We start from the raw sequence: 15,007 nt of genomic DNA, 5'->3' as shown, positions 1-15,007 counted from the left end.
TCAAAAGCATCAATTCTTCGGCGCTCAGCCTTCTTCACAGTCCAACTCTCACATCCATACATGACCACAGGAAAAACCATAGCCTTGACTAGACAGACCTTTGTCTGACTAGACAGAGTTCAAAGTAATGTCTCTGCTTTTGAATATGCTGTCTAGGTTGGTCATAACTTTCCTTCCAAGGAGTAAGCGTCTTTTAATTTCATGGCTGCAGTCACCATCTGCAGTGATTTTGGAGCCCCCCAAAAATAAAGTCTGACACTGTTGCCACTGTTTCCCCATCTATTTCCCATGAAGTGATGGGACCGGATGCCATGGGGAGTGTAGTTTCAGGCATGGCTGGATCCAAGAGCTTAAGAGGTATTATCAGGAATACAGGTCTACTTCCTAGCTCTGCTTTCCGATGTGTTGGCCTCACCTCAGATGAGCTGTTCCCTCCTGGCTCTCCCCTCTAACCCAGCCCCGTCCCCAGCCGCTTCAGGATTAACCACCCCTACAGCACGTAGGAAAAGCATATGGACTAGCTGGGGTCACATGTCTGAGCCTGAACCCTCACTGAGACCAGGAGGGTGGCATGCTCTCTGCGGGGTGGGGGCGCCCGGGTCACGTAGCCATTCCCAGACCTGGGGTCAGCCCCCCAGGGATGCTGACACAAGCTCAGGCACCCATGGCCGTCTCTTCCCTCCTGACCCAGGTGCCTTGCAGCAGAGCAAGGTGAGGAGAGTTTGGACTTGGGGTCAGGAGCCCAGAGTTCAAGCTCTGACTCTGACCTTTAATTCAGGGTGTGACCGCAGACAAGTCACCGGTCCCTTCTGCACTTTCACTTCATTTGTTGAATGGATATCCCGCCCCTGGGAGCCTGCAGAGGGAAAAGGCCTGGGCCAGGAGCAGTGGGTGGCACCCTCCTGCCTCCAAAGACAGGGTTGTTAGTAACTGTATGGCCTGGACTCTGACCCCCTCACCCCGTGTTTAGGGCTCTGTCACATCTCCAGGCCTTTGCTCAAACTCTTCCCTCTGCCTGAGTAGCTGGTGTCCCTTACAGGTCCTATTCATTTTCCAGAGCCCAGCAAATACCACCTCCTCCCTGAAGACCCCCCACAGCCTTCCTACTACCTGCTCTGATCTCCCATCCAAGTGCTGGGGTTGCCTCATACCAGCTAGGAGTGTCGATTATAAACATCTCTTCCAATCCCGTATTTAAAGCCATCAAGTCCAACTGACCGTGGTGAAATGTTTTCACCGTGGAAATAAGCAAACCCTGCAAATCAGGCTTTACTGAGGAGGGCTCCCTATATGCCTGAGTGGGGGTGAAGCAGCGAACACAAGAGGTGAAGTTGCTGCCTTCCTGGAGCTTGTGTTTGGCATTTCATCCTTGTCTCTAGCAACTGTTTATCTCCATCCATCCATCCAACTGTTCTTCCCTCCAGCCTATGCTTCCATCCACCCACTAATGCACCCACTCGTCCATCGGTCATCCACCCACCCACCTCCTGGTACTCCAGCCCCCCAGGTGGGCCAGCTCCTGTCTCCCTTCTGCACTGACTTTTATGAGCTGGGTCCCCTTCAAGGACCCAAAGTGTCGGTGAGGAGTCCTGTCTGGCCCAGGCCAGAGACCCGTGCCCCTCCCCAACCCTGGCCTGCCATCAGTGGGGGTCACAGGTGTCCCCTCCCCCCACACACCTGGGCCCAGAGCTCTGGGTGCTGGAGAGCTGAGCTGCTTCCCCGGAGAGCCGACGGCTCATGAGCGCCTGGAGCCCGTGGTCTCCCTGAAGGTGTGAAACCACAGCACACCTTGGCCCAAGCATCTCCAGGGTGACGGTGGGCGATGGGGAGGGCTACTCACACCTGCAGGAGCTGTGGTTTCACACTTGTGCTCCCATCTGCACCTCGCACATCCTGATCCCAGCCCCACTATTAAGACCATCAATGTTCTAAAATTTTCAGAACCAAGGAATCCAGTGCTCTCTGAGCGACTTCTGCCAACCACCACCCCCCTCCCCCTTTTACAGAGAAGTCAGAGGAGCCATCGGCAGGACTGACAGGTCAGCCTCATCCAAAAGCAGAGACAGGCCAGAGCTTCAGGTGGTGCCCTGCAGCCTGACTTTTGGGAAGGACCACGGGCCAGGCAGGGCCAGGCCAGGGCAGAGTCCCTCAGGGCTCTGAGAGCTGGTGACTGAAACAGACTCTGCTATTTTAACCTGGCTCAGCGGCCTCGAAAAGCCTGCCTCTAAAGGTGAGCACCCTTAGGAGAAAAATGATCTCTTTTCCTTTCTTTTTATTTTGATTTTTATTTTTATCGAGCTGTAGAGAAGGGGATCGGAGAAGGCAATGGCACCCCGCTCCAGTACTCTTGCCTGGAAAATCCCATGGACGGAGGAGCCTGGTAGGCTGCAGTCCATGGGGTCACTAGGAGTTGGACATGACTGAGCGACTTCACTTTCACTTTTCACTTTCATGCATTGGAGAAGGAAATGGCAAGCCACTCCAGTGTTCTTGCCTGGAGAATCCCAGGGACAGGGGAGCCTGGTGGGCTGCCGTCTGTGGGGTCGCAGAGTCGGACACGACTAAAGCGACTTAGCAGCGGCAGCAGCAGCAGAGAAGGGGATGGGGAGTACTTCTGCACGTTATGCCCCACTACGGAGATGTCCATTCTGATTTTCCTGGGATCTTTTTTCCTTTTTTAAAGTAAGAATTGTTTGCAATGTGCAGCACCAATTTCCAGCTCCTGTGAAAAGCTGATGTTCAGTAAGTTGCCTTCAAAATGTCGCAAAGAAGTATTTTCTTAGCATCTTAATTTCACATTTCAGCAGGCTCTCTGACAAACCATCAAGAACTTGACTTCCTCTAATTCCCCAGGATGAACAAATAAGATGCCAGGGACCAGGATCACCATGTCCTTACTGCCTAGTCCAGTGTCCTTCCCCCACCGTGAGTGCCAAGAGGAGGGTCCTCTCCCAGCATTCCAGCACCTGTGTGTGCTCAATAAATATCTCTTGGGTGCATAATGGGAACAACAAATGCGCAGCAGGCGCCCGAAAACAAAATCTTGGTTGCTGAGGGGCTGATTCTAAGAAACAAAGCTGGTTTTCAACCCAGAATCCCCCAGATGCCCCTCCGAAGGGCGGGACAGCCCGCAGGTACCTGGGTCGAGTCTGATTTCTCAGCCCCACCCAACCTCCAGCACAGACCGTGGTCCTGGCCGCAGAAGGAAGGAAACTGATGTTTATTGAGGGTCTGGGCTGCACACCGTATGTGGGCGACCTCTCTGATTTCTCCACAGGGTAGGTCAGGCCACCCACATGGTCCAGACAGGAAACTCCAGCCCAGAGAGGGGAAGCGACTCGCTGAAGATGGCACAGCCGGGAGGTGTCAGAATCAGGATTCAGAGCTACATCCATCGCCCACCCCCCGCCAGTCTTCCCACCCCCAGGGTCACAGTGGGCTCGCTTGGTCCACTTTCCCGCCCCCTGCAAGGTGATGAGGAAGAGTGTGGATCTTGTGTGGCTCCCAGAGGCAGGACCTGGGGTGGGGGGCGGTGGGTGCTGGGCTTATGGTCTGTCTCAGGCAGGGCCCTGGTCCCAGCACGTGACTGGCTTCTTGGCACGTGTCCCGGGGGCCACCCCCACATGGCTGGGAGGGAGGGAGACTGTCCTTATGTGCACAGAGGCACGTGCCGCTCACATTCATGCATACAGGGAACTCACATCGGCACAGACACACACGTGGCATCACCACGGGGGTGCTTCATGTCCACCCAGTCACTCGGGCCACACACACACACATGCACAGCCACGCCAGTGGGCCCCTGAACCCCAGATGCACACTCTGAACACCAGGCTCAGGTGTCCCGTCGGGGCATCGCTAGCTGGCCTGGGACCCCGGCGGCGTAGGTGGAGGGGCCATGACCACCCACTGTCGGAGGTAGCTCCTGGGGGGTTCCTCGTCCCTGGGGCTGCTGAAGTCACTCTCCACGGGGCTGCCACAGTCAGAGTCCGCGAAGCCGCTGTCAAACGTGTTCATGTCCAGGCCGACCGGGGGCGAGCCCGCCTCGCTGTCCGACGGCCCAGGTGTCCAATCTGCCTCATCCTCACGGGACAGCCTTAGCCGGTCAAGGAGGCTGCCCGGCCTCACGGGGCCACCGGCCGAGACACAGCCACAAGACAGGATTGTGGTCCCCGTGCTCAGGAGCCGGTCCTCTGTGTCTGGACCAGGCTCCAGGCCAGTGTCCAGGTTCAGGGCAGGGTAGCCATCGTCCCCACAGGTGCAGGGCCAGCCACACAGCCCCTCCGCGTCCACCACAGTCACCGTGTCGATGGACACCAGGCCGTACAGCCGGTCCTTCTCCTGGCTGTAAACCGAGCTGCCCAAGCTGCCGGCGGTGGAGGGCACTGGGCCCCAGGAGCCCGGCTCAAGCACCCCGTCAGCTTCCACCAGGTCTGTGGGCTCTGGCAGCTCCGTGGGCACCAGCCCCTTGGCTGCACCCTGTGGTGGGCACGGGCTGCACATCTCAAGAGCCAAGTGCACCCCTGGGCTCCAGGGCCTCAGCTCCAGGCTGGAGGCAGTGAAGGGTGTGCCCACCCATTTCTGCAAGAGAGGCAAGGAGGGAGAGTCATGGATGGGAACAGAGACAAGGGTGCTCAGTCACTGGGTCATGTCCGACTCTGCGACCCCTCGGACTGTAGCCTGCCAAGCTCCTCTGTCCATGGGATTCTCCAGGCAAGAATCCTGGAGTGCACTGCCATTTCCTCCTCCAGGGGATCTTTCCAACCCAGGGATTGAAACTGCAACTCATGCATCCCCTGCATTGGCAAGTAGATTCTTTACCACTAGGGCCATCTGGGAAGCCCACGGACAGGGGTAAGGGGGTAGGCTGTTTATGCATAAACAGACACAGAGACAAGACAGACAGAAAGAGAGACAGAAAGGAAGACTTCAGAACATAGACAGATGGGGGTGGGGGAGATTAGCACCCAGCTGTGTCCCTGTCCAGAGATGGTCCCCCACACTGTCCCTGTGTCCCTGGCCCTCAGTTTCCCCACCTGTAGCAAGGAGCCATGGCTCTTGGGAGCCTGCAGGCACAGATGATCCACCGCTCGGTGGCCTGGGATTTGTGTGGGTGTGGGGTCAAGACCCCCGAGTAGTGGGGACAGAGGGCAGGAGGGCCTGAGGACTGAGTGGCAGGGCCCCCACCAGGCCTCCTGTTTTATTTTCCTTGGGGATATTTCTCGAAACCTTACTTCTCCTGTTTATGTCCTTATGAGGGTGGACATGTGGCCAGGCTGAAGCCCCTCGCTTCTCGGGTCATGGCTGTCCCCTAGAGGCTCACACAGTGCCTGGCAGACAGTAGGCACCCAAAAAATGTATATTAAGTAAATGAATGAGCGGAATGAATCAAGGACCAGCCACTCATAGAGGATAAGGTGGTGGCAGTGGTTAGTTGCTCAGTCGTGTCTGACTCTTTGCGACCCCAGGGACTGCAGCCCACCAGGCTCCTCTGTCCATGGGATTTCCCAGGCCAGAATCCTGGAGTGGGTTGCCATTTCTTTCTCCAGGGGATCTCCCTGACCCAGGGATCAAAACTGCATCTCCTGATAAGGGCTGTGGGGCAAAGATGAACTGAGGCAGCCATCCTTAAGCTTTAAGGGTCTCCCTGCCCTTGCCTGCCAGGGGTTCCCCTCATGACACAGGGTCTCCATCCAGTCGGCAGAGAACATCCCTGAGAACCAAAATCTCCCAGTTTTGAGCTCCTTGGTCAGAAAGCTCATCTTAGAACCCTGCTGAGGCCCATCACGCCTGATCGGAAGTCACTTCTCAGCTGTGTGGCCTTGGCCAGTTACTTGGCCTCTCTGTGCTTCAGCTTCCTCATCTGTAAAACGGGCCCGCTAACAGTCCCCACTCCACAGAGTGGTTGTGGGGATTAAATGATACATTGAATAACATCTGTGGAGCTCCTAGCAGAGCAGCCAGTGCACCAGCGAGGGCTATATGAGTCTTGGTAAAAACAAACGCAGAATAGACGTAAGAGCTGAGCTTCAGAGAAAGGGCAGAGGAAAGAGGAAAGGTTGGCTGGACGTGATGGAACCTAGGCCCCGCCCCCGCCTGTCTCTGAGCCTCAGCCTCTGGGCTCCTCGTGTCTCCCCTGGGACAATGGAACACCCAGCCACCCACTCGCAGGGGCTGCTACGCGGGTGAAAGGGCGGAGGCGAGACAGCGCTCTGTGATGGCCAGGCAGCCGGCAGGTCGCACCTCCTGACTTTCAGGCTCGGCTGGAGCAGGTTGTCCGCCCCGCCCGCCATCACCACATCCTCTCTGTGGTGGCTGCCGCCTCCGGGGGAGGGGTGGGGGTGGGTGGCGGTAAATGGGCACAGAGAACCCATGGGTGCTGGCAGCGGGGGTGGGGGCCCCATGTATTTTGCAGGTGGGGCCATTTCCTTCCCAGAAGCTGCTCCCTCCCCACCTCCAGAGCAAGGGTTTCTATGAAAGGACAGGGAGGCCAGTCTGGGGCTCAAGGGACCACCTGGCTCACCCTCTGCCCCAGTCTGATTCCTTGGCCTGAGAAACGCTGCAGGATCTGCAGCGTTCCTGCTCCACGGGAACTCCTTCCTGCACTTTGTGGATGGAGAGAATGAAGTCTGGCTCCGGGCTGGGTGGGGATCTGGGTGCCCACGACCTGCAGGGTGGGGCTGGGGGGTCCAGGTGCGAGGGGAGACGCAAGCTCCCAGAAGGCGAGAGGCTCCAAGGGGCTCATCACAGGGTGGGGATGCTCACCTTAAAGTCTCCGCTGTGGCCCACGTACAGGGGCTGGAAGAAGGGCTTTGGGCTGGACACCTGCAGCCATACCTTTTCCCACGGCCTGGAAAGGTAGAGACGAGGTGAGTCCCCCTGCACCTCCCAGAGGGCAGCAGGGCCTCCTGCTCAGCTGCACCCCAAATGTGTCCTGTGGGAGACTCAGTGTCTCCAAGACACAACTCGGGCCCCTCCCTTCCACCCCTCTGCCCCAGGCCTCAATTTTCACATCTGTAAAATGGGGCAGCGAGTCTCCTGAAGGTGCACAGTGTTCAAGGGCTGGGCTGCCTGCTCTGTGCTGAGCTGACGCTGCCCGGCTCTGAGCCCTGACTCCTCCTCCACCCTCAACTCCACGGGGCTGCGGGGAGGTGTCGGGGAGTGGAGGCCCTGGGCACTCCAGCTCCTAGAGGTGTCCCCCAAATCCTGGCCCAGGCTGAATCCCTCCCTGCCTCCCTGTGCCCTGGCCTCACCTCCAAGGGACCTTCAGGCCCAAGAAGACAAAGATGAGGCAGACCAGGATGAGCGGGATGGGAACCAGGTGAAGATACAGGTCTCCCTTTCTCTCTGGGAAGGAAGCAAATGCTGGGTGACATTGACTGACCTTTACAAGAGGCCACGCGGGTGTGGGTGGGGGGCACTGGGTCCAGGCTGGCAGGGAAGAGGGTGGGAAGGCTTCTGCTACCTCACAGTGGGATAGGCCTGGGTCCAACCCCCACCCCAGGCAAGTGTTTTTAATCTCTTGGAGTCTCCCTTCTCTTATCCGCAAAATGGGCATAATAATTCCCACTTCACAGATGTATTACGGGGATCAAATGCCCTGCTGGGAGACGTGCCTAGCACCCAATGCAGGGCTTGGCAAGCAGGGGCCCTAGAAATGCTATGGAGTGGCAACGAGCGGGCGCAGGACACAGTGGGTACCCTCCAGCCAGGCTCGGGGTGGCCGCACTAGATCTAGTACAAGGAGTGGGTGTCAATCCATCCACCCATCCCTGTTTCACATCTACCTTCCGGCTGGGTGTGAAAGACGACTGGGTCACTCCATTCGCTCCAGGTCCCCTGGAAGGTGGAGCCGGGCTGGGGCCCTGCCCGCACCTGCAGCTCGTAGCTTGACCCACTGTGGAACTCCAAGGGGAGGAGAAAGATGCTTCTGGAATCCTCTGAGATCAGCTTTCTCCCTGGACTCTGTTGGCACAGGGAAAGGATGCACCACATCGTGAACCCCCAGTCCAGCCCCGCCAACCCCCAGCAGAACCATCCTTCACCAGCCCCCACGAAAGGGGTGGAGTCTCTCCCACAAAGTCTCCACCCTCTCCACAAGAATCAAGCCCCAGTCTGAGTTCTGGACACTCCTGCCTGGGCAGCACAGAGCCGTGGCCTCCCTAAGATATAGTGCTCTGTTCTGTTTCTCTCTGATCCAAGCTCATCCACTCACAGGCCTGGCAGGGGATGCCGATAGAAGAGGACACAGGGACAGGAAGGAAGGGATTTTAAGGGGTCTCCTACCCCGGGGAAAAATGAGACGAGGCAGCATGGAGTGAGAGAGCGCCAGGGAGAGCGTCCATCCCTGGCGAGTCCTTGGTTTCCACTCTGGACCGTGAATTACAGGCTCACGTGTGGCTGCCCCTCCTCCTGCCTGGATGCTCTGCGCATCCCGTCCCTCCCACCCCCGAGGCCCTCCACCCCAGTCCTCTGAGGGCCTCACCTGAGCCCAGGGCTCCCCAACCTTCCTGTACCGCAGCTCATACTGAAGTTTGTCCTTCAGCGCATAGACACGGTCACTGGGACTGGAACTGGAACTGGAACTCCAAGAGACGTTATAATATCCGGAGAAGTTCACGGTCACGTTGAAAGGGGGAGATGGCTTGACTTACAAGAAAAAGACAGAAAGAGAAAAATGGGATGAGATTTTGCAGCAGCTGAGGATGCGGTGATGGGAATAAATTCCCTTATGCCTGATCCATTCTTGATGAGACGAAGACTAGTGACCCTGAATGACTTGGGTGAAGCACCCCATCTCCTGGCCTTAGTTTACTCATCTGAGAAATGGGAGATTTAGATGAGATTGGGTTGCAAACGCAACCCAATTGGGCAGGAGACAGAGATGGATGACACAGATTTGGAGACCAAGCCCTCCCAGTCTCAAGGGGGATGCTACCCCTCAAGGGGGCAAGAATGCAGACCGGCGGCGGCCAGGGGGAGAAAACCAACGAGACCCACATGTTCTCCATGTCTGTTCTAAATGACGGCATCGTGTTCTTTTAACTGTAGCTTCCTTGAGAAGTCAAGAGACTGTAATTAGCATCATGCTAATTAATTAGCACGAATTATGTTAATGATGGAAGTTACCACCTCTGAGTGCCTGCCGGGCTGCTCTGCAGGAGTAGTTTGATGCCTGAAGGGGCCCTGGGGATGTGATGTGAATGCTGTCATCTCCTGGACATTTTCTGGAAAGTGCAGGAGCAGAGATCTGAGTCACCACACCACGCCCTCTAGGGCTCTGTGATCCTGCTTGCCACCTGCCCCTGTCTGGGGGAATCTTAGCTCCTTGGGACAGAGGTTTTGTTCTCCAGTCAACGCCATGTCCACAGCTCCTAGGACAGAGCTGGCACACAGTAGGCCCTCAAGAGATGGTTGTGAAACCAACGCGCATCCCCGCCAGGGATTTCAAACAGCAACTCTGAAGCTGCGGACAACTCGACACCACGAACTGTGATGGGGAAGGCACGTGCTCAGGAGGTGGTGGGGGCGGGGGTAGTTTCACTGTCTCCTGGGACTGGAAATGCTTCTAGACCCTCTCCTCTTTTCCCCAGGCCAATGGAGGCCTGGTTTTCCACTTTCTGGTATGTCCTGGGCTGGGTGGTGTGGACCAGAGCCAGGGATCAGGGATGGGGTCAAGGACAGGGGTCCAGGGCCCAGGAGAAGAAAAGGGTCTGGGGGTGGGGGAGAACAGTGCCCCCTGCCAAATCTGGGTACAGGCCTGGCTTCAGACCCTGGCAGGGAGGGGAGGCAGGACCAGAGGGACAAGTGACTTGGAGCCCCATTGTGAGGTGGGGTGCAGTGTGCAGTCCCTCTCCTCTGCAGGGGCAGGCTTGCTGTCCGCCCAAATCTCTCAGAGGGGCAGGAGGGCACCCCTGTTCTGTGAACTAGCTACGCTTGGATCTGCGTGGCTGAGAGAGCGTGTGGGCACGTGTGCCCGTGTAGGAGTGAGCATGTGGGCAGGTGTCCAGGCTGGATAGGCTGAGGGTGGGTGGGACACCCATGCATGTGTTCGAGGGTGTATTTATGAATGTGTGTATGTGAGAGAGACTCTGGGTGTGTCTGGGTGTGTGTGAAGCTTCGTTCACACTTTGTGTGGTGTGATACCCACAGTGAAATGATCCAAACCTGGACCCCCAGGGTGTGAACGGCAGACACCTTCTCACCCCCCACCCCACCGTTGGGGATCCAGGGCCAGAAACTGCCAAACCGTGGAGGCTGAGCCTTCCCAAGGAAGACAGGACTCTCTTAGCAGTCTGTGTTTGCATGCCTCTGGGCATGGGACTCTCACCCCCTCTCCCTGGAAATCCCACTTTGGACACACCTGGACCCAACCTGGTTCTGGACCCAGAGAGACAACTGCTTCCAGAGAGACAATTGGGTCCCTTCTGCCTGTGGATTCCCCCCTACCGCCAGCCTGGAGGGAGATGCTGGGCCTCAAGGAGCCAATGAGTGGGAGAAAACTCAGCGAGGTTTTTCTCTTGGGACCCAATGTCCCCCATCATGGGAACAGAATCCCTAAGAGTCAGGGTTCAAGGAATCCTCACTCTATAAATAGGGAAGCAGTCCAAGGTCACAGACAGGCAGGGGCTGAACCAGAACTGAAGGCCAAGGTCCTGGGTCCCAGTCCAACTCGTTTCCATAACCCTGCTGCCTCTCTTTGGTTAAGACTCAAACCTACTGATCAACCCATCACACTATAGCAAAAAGAACTCTAAGGAGAGGGTGGGCCTGGGGGGCCAGCCCAGCGACCATGCATTCTCATAAACTCTGGGGGCTGAGGGATACTCACTGCTCGCAGCCACTATAAAGCTGCCACACTCCTGGGAGTAGTTGCCGGATGGGTCTGTCATGCTTACATTGAAGAAGTCGTCAGCCATGAGGCGGAACACATTCATGTGGCACGTGTACTCTGCATGGGTGGCATTGTGGGTGGACCGGAGGAGGCTGCAGGAGATGACTTCATCCTCCAGTTCTCCATATGTGTCATGCCTTCAAAGACAGAGCAGCCAGTCATGGCTGGAAGCCAGCAGGGCTCAGGGCTCAGGGCCAGGGCCCAAGCCCAGAATCTTGGTGCTGGGAGGGATTTGAGGTGGGGCTGGGGGGTTACTTGGTCCAACTGCTCCTTTCCCAGGGAAGATATTCCTTCCCTGAAGCAGCCCTGATGGACTGTGTCCAGGCTTGGCTTGTATGCCTCCAGGGGACCAGGAACTCACTACCTCACTTAAGAGCATGCATGCACATGCATTCAGTCGCTTCTGTTGTGTCTGACTCTTTGCGACCCTATGGACTGTAGCGCGCCAGGCTCTCCTGTCCATGGGATTCTCCAGGCCAGAATACTGGAGTGGGTTGCCATGCCCTCCTCCAGGGGATCTCCCTGACCCAGGAATCAAACCCATGTCTCCTGCATTGGCAGGTAGATTCTTTACCACTGAGCCACTGGGGAAACCCCATTTGAGAGCAGTAGCTTTTGACTTTGGAAATTTGGGTCATTCTTTTCTGGACTGAACCTAAATATATCCCTGTCAGTTCCATCAACTGTATCACTGTCCTAGAGGAAGGAAGCTAAGCATTTCAAGTCTCCCTTTTGCCCACTTTCTGTCCAATATCTGATGCATACCTAATAAGCGCTTGTGCTCAGGGCCAAGATAAGAGCCAAATGAACTTTACCCCCTGCTTTGGGTGGCCTTCCAGGAAGGCTGTTGGTATAAAGTTAGGGGGAAATGCTCTGGCTTTTTAACTGCCAGTGAGCAGAAAGAGTGGGTTTTGAAGTATGTATAGGAGTTCACCAGATATTTATTCTCCTACCTACCTCTTCAGGCTATGAACATGACCACCCTCCAGGGCTAATATGGAGGCATGGACTCAGTTCTCTGCCAAGTATTTGCTGGAATAGAAACTTCTGCTGAAAAAAAAGGGGGTCTCTAAGACTCTTAGACTGCATCCAGGGGGACCTTTAAAAATTCCCTGTCACCTCCATGCCTAAAATCCTCAGGTGGCTTCTCACCACCCACACACATAAAAGCTGGCCCCACCTACCGCTCCCCTCTTTCCCTGGTGGTTCTCCCTTACCCTGGCTCACTCTGCTCCAGCCACACTGACCTCCTCCCTATTCCTCAAACTCACCAGCCTGTCCCCACCTCAGGACCTTGGCACACGCGCTACCCTCTGCCTGGAATGCCCTCTCCCCAGCTCCCTGACTGCCTTCTCCTCACCCAGAGAGGCCTGGCCGGACCGCCCTGGCTAAAGCCGCTCTCCCCTCATGTTGCTGACTCTCTACTCCAGGGTCAAGACTCCTGGACTTAAAAGCACGCAGTCTCAGAACATATCCTGTTGGCTGTTTACATGTTTATTGTCTGTCTTCCCTGCAGTGCGTCAGCTACAGGACAGCTGGGACTTTGTCAGTCTTGGGCTCTACTGAGCCCCCAGTGCCTGCAAATGTCTGGCAAGAGCTTAATAAATATGTTCTGAAGAAGTAAGTGAATGACCGAACGAATTGGTGACAACAGAATGAAAACCACCTGTTTTCTATCCTGAGCAGTATATTGACAAAGACTCTCCTTGACCAGGCTCAGCTCAGGCTCCTTGGAAGTCTCTCCTCAACTAGGTGCTAACTTTGGGGCATTGGCTAATTTCAGCAAGGATCTTGTTAACTCAGCTTAGCCAGAATCGTCCATCCTTCACAAGTGGTCAATTTTCTCATCCTCAGCCATTACCCAGGTGATGTCTGATCATATTGGGCTGCCATCAGTTCAGGTCAGTTTATCTGGAACTCCCTCCAACCCCTGATGTTTCCTCTTAGTGTTTTTCCATTCACTGCCCTTCTCCTTGGCTATAAATTCCCAGTTTTCCTTGTTGAATTCTGTTTGAGCCCAATCTCTCTTCCCCACACCAAAACCCCCAGCCCCTACACCTATCATGATGGTCTTGAATAAAATCTGCCTTGGGACTTCCTGGGTCGTCCAGTGGTTAAGAATCTTCCTTCCAGGGCAGGGGGTGTGAGTTTGATCCCTGCTCCGGGAACTAAGTTGCCATGAGGCAACTGAGCCCGTGCTCTGCAACTAGAGAGAAGCCCGTGCATCACAACAAAGAACTAGCACAGCCAAATTTTTTTTTTAATTTAAAAATAAATAAAATAAAAGCATGAACCTCTCATTCTGTTTTAAAACATAAAGTGAAAAAAATACACCTTACCATTCTTTAACAAGTGCAATGAACAATGTTTTCTTTAGCATTATGCACTAATAGGGACCCGCGGATCTTGGAGCCAGACTGCCCGTGTTTGAATCTGAGCTCCACCATTCACGGGCTGTGTGACCTTGGGCAAACTGCATAACCTCTCTGAACCCTAGTGTCCTCATTTGTAAAATGGGAGTAATAACTGTGAGACTCAGAAGTGATCATTCATGTGAAGCATAGCTGGACGTGGGGCATGTATTCAGTGTTCAAGACAGTCGTGGGAGTCTGGTCATCCTGAAGTCTCAAACCCACAGTCAGGCCTGTGTGGGCAAGAGTATGGTCTCTGTAGCCCTGCTTACTGGACAAGTCTCAGGAGCCCTGTGTGAACATCTGTAAGATGGGTAGACTGATTCCCAGACCACAGTCTGTCAGTAGCTCATGGTCCCAGATCATGTTCTCAGCCCACAATGAAACAAAGTGCCATTGTGAAAGGGCTGAGTGAACCCGCATGCAGCGGTAGATATTTTTAAACTGCTTAACTACCTGCTAGGAGGGCTTCCCTGGTGGTTCAGTGGTAAAGAATCTGCCTGCCAATGCAGGAGATGTGAGTTCAATCCCTGGGTTGGGAAGATCCCCTGGAGAAGGAAATGGCAACCCACTCCAGTATTCTTGCCTGGGAAATCCAGACAGAGACTGGTGGGCTACAGTCCATGGGATCACAAAAAAGTCAGACACAAAGACTATACAACAACAAAGCCAGGCACCCAGTTGGTCCAATTCAATCCGAGGTCTCTGGTGGTCCTGCCTCATCCCAGCCCTCCAGGGCTACCCTGAATATCATCCCCAGGGCTGGTGAGGCCCGGCCACTTACCAGGTGAGGGTGAGCGAGTCGGGGTGCCTGGCCCATGTCTCCAGGATGCAGGTGATAGTCTCGATGTAATCAGTGTAGCAGACGAGGTTGGAGCAGCCCCATGCTGGAGAGTCAGGGGAGACAGAGGCCTTGGTGAGGGGGTAGGGTGGGGGCTGCAGGGATCGCCACCTCCTAACCCCTTGAGGGCTGGATGGTGAGGGGAAGCAGGGGTCCCTGGGCCATGATGAATATGATGATTCAAGGGCCACTGAGATGAAGGACTGGGGCAAGGGGGATTCTTGCCACCTGAGAATTCTGGTTTTGAACCCTCCAAAATTTTGAGGCTGGCTGTGAGGATGAGATTCCTAAACTAAGCAGGTCCCCACCATGGGCTCTCCCCACAAGCCCCATGTCCAGACACCAGCTCATCATCCCTCCTGGCCAGCCTTCCTCTCAAGGTGGCGCATCCTGAATGCCCCAGATGCCAGATGCATCTGCATGTCCCGTGAGAGGGATTCACGCAGCCAGTGAGAGACAAGGAGGAACGTTCTATTCCCCTGCAGTTGGTCTCAGACAGGACAAAGACCTCGGTGACCTGGAAGTGCTCTGAGGGAGCAAGAAGCCTTCAGAAAACTGAGAAGCCCTTGAATATTTTTGCCAAAATGTATGTATCCTAATACCCAAAGCACCACCACCACCGCCAGAGTGGCACAGGTCTGGCCCTCGCAGGCAATTTTGTTGGAAGATTTCATACTCGCCCACATCCAATGTCAATTGCTTCACTTTGGTTCTAAAAATATAGGTCCAACCACAATTTAAATTTTGGTAAATGTTTGACAAAATCCACTTGAGTTTTAGCTCGGTTTTGTTTTGTAAGATCAAGTGCCAACACTGCTATCCCCCCACCCCCACATCCCTACTATTTACCAGAAATCTGTT

General features: G+C 55.2%; 1 protein-coding gene across 1 annotated transcript; it reads right to left on the bottom strand.

Annotated features, from left to right (window-relative positions):
• Positions 1-2,769: 2,769 nt before the first annotated feature.
• Positions 2,770-14,311, bottom strand: IL21R (interleukin 21 receptor). The gene is made up of 8 exons (XM_055561869.1): positions 14,266-14,311; positions 14,090-14,192; positions 10,832-11,031; positions 8,486-8,649; positions 7,788-7,965; positions 7,254-7,347; positions 6,766-6,850; positions 2,770-4,581 (listed from the first exon to the last, which is right to left on the bottom strand). Exons 1-8 carry the CDS (start codon positions 14,309-14,311, stop codon positions 3,859-3,861), a joined length of 1,593 nt encoding a protein of 530 aa, XP_055417844.1. The 3' UTR covers positions 2,770-3,858.
• Between the last annotated feature and the right edge of the window lie 696 nt (positions 14,312-15,007).

The sequence above is a fragment of the Bubalus kerabau genome, chromosome 23 (genome assembly GCF_029407905.1).
Source record: "Bubalus kerabau isolate K-KA32 ecotype Philippines breed swamp buffalo chromosome 23, PCC_UOA_SB_1v2, whole genome shotgun sequence".
NCBI lineage: Eukaryota > Metazoa > Chordata > Mammalia > Artiodactyla > Bovidae > Bubalus > Bubalus kerabau.
The sequence above is the reverse complement of the archived record's forward strand: the minus strand, read 5'-3'. Positions and strand labels throughout refer to the sequence as shown.

What these genes read in the sequence shown, in the direction of transcription:
- IL21R (XM_055561869.1), bottom strand. Translation starts at nt 14,311, where the DNA reads ATGGCCCAGGGACCCCTGCTTCCCCTCACCATCCAGCCCTCAAGGG. An exon ending in TTGGGGAGCCCTGGGCTCAG is followed by an intron (nt 7,966 to 8,485) that starts GTGAGGCCCTCA and finishes CTGTGCCAACAG; the next exon opens with AGTCCAGGGAGAAAGCTGAT. An exon ending in GGCCTGAAGGTCCCTTGGAG is followed by an intron (nt 6,851 to 7,253) that starts GTGAGGCCAGGG and finishes CTACCTTTCCAG; the next exon opens with GCCGTGGGAAAAGGTATGGC.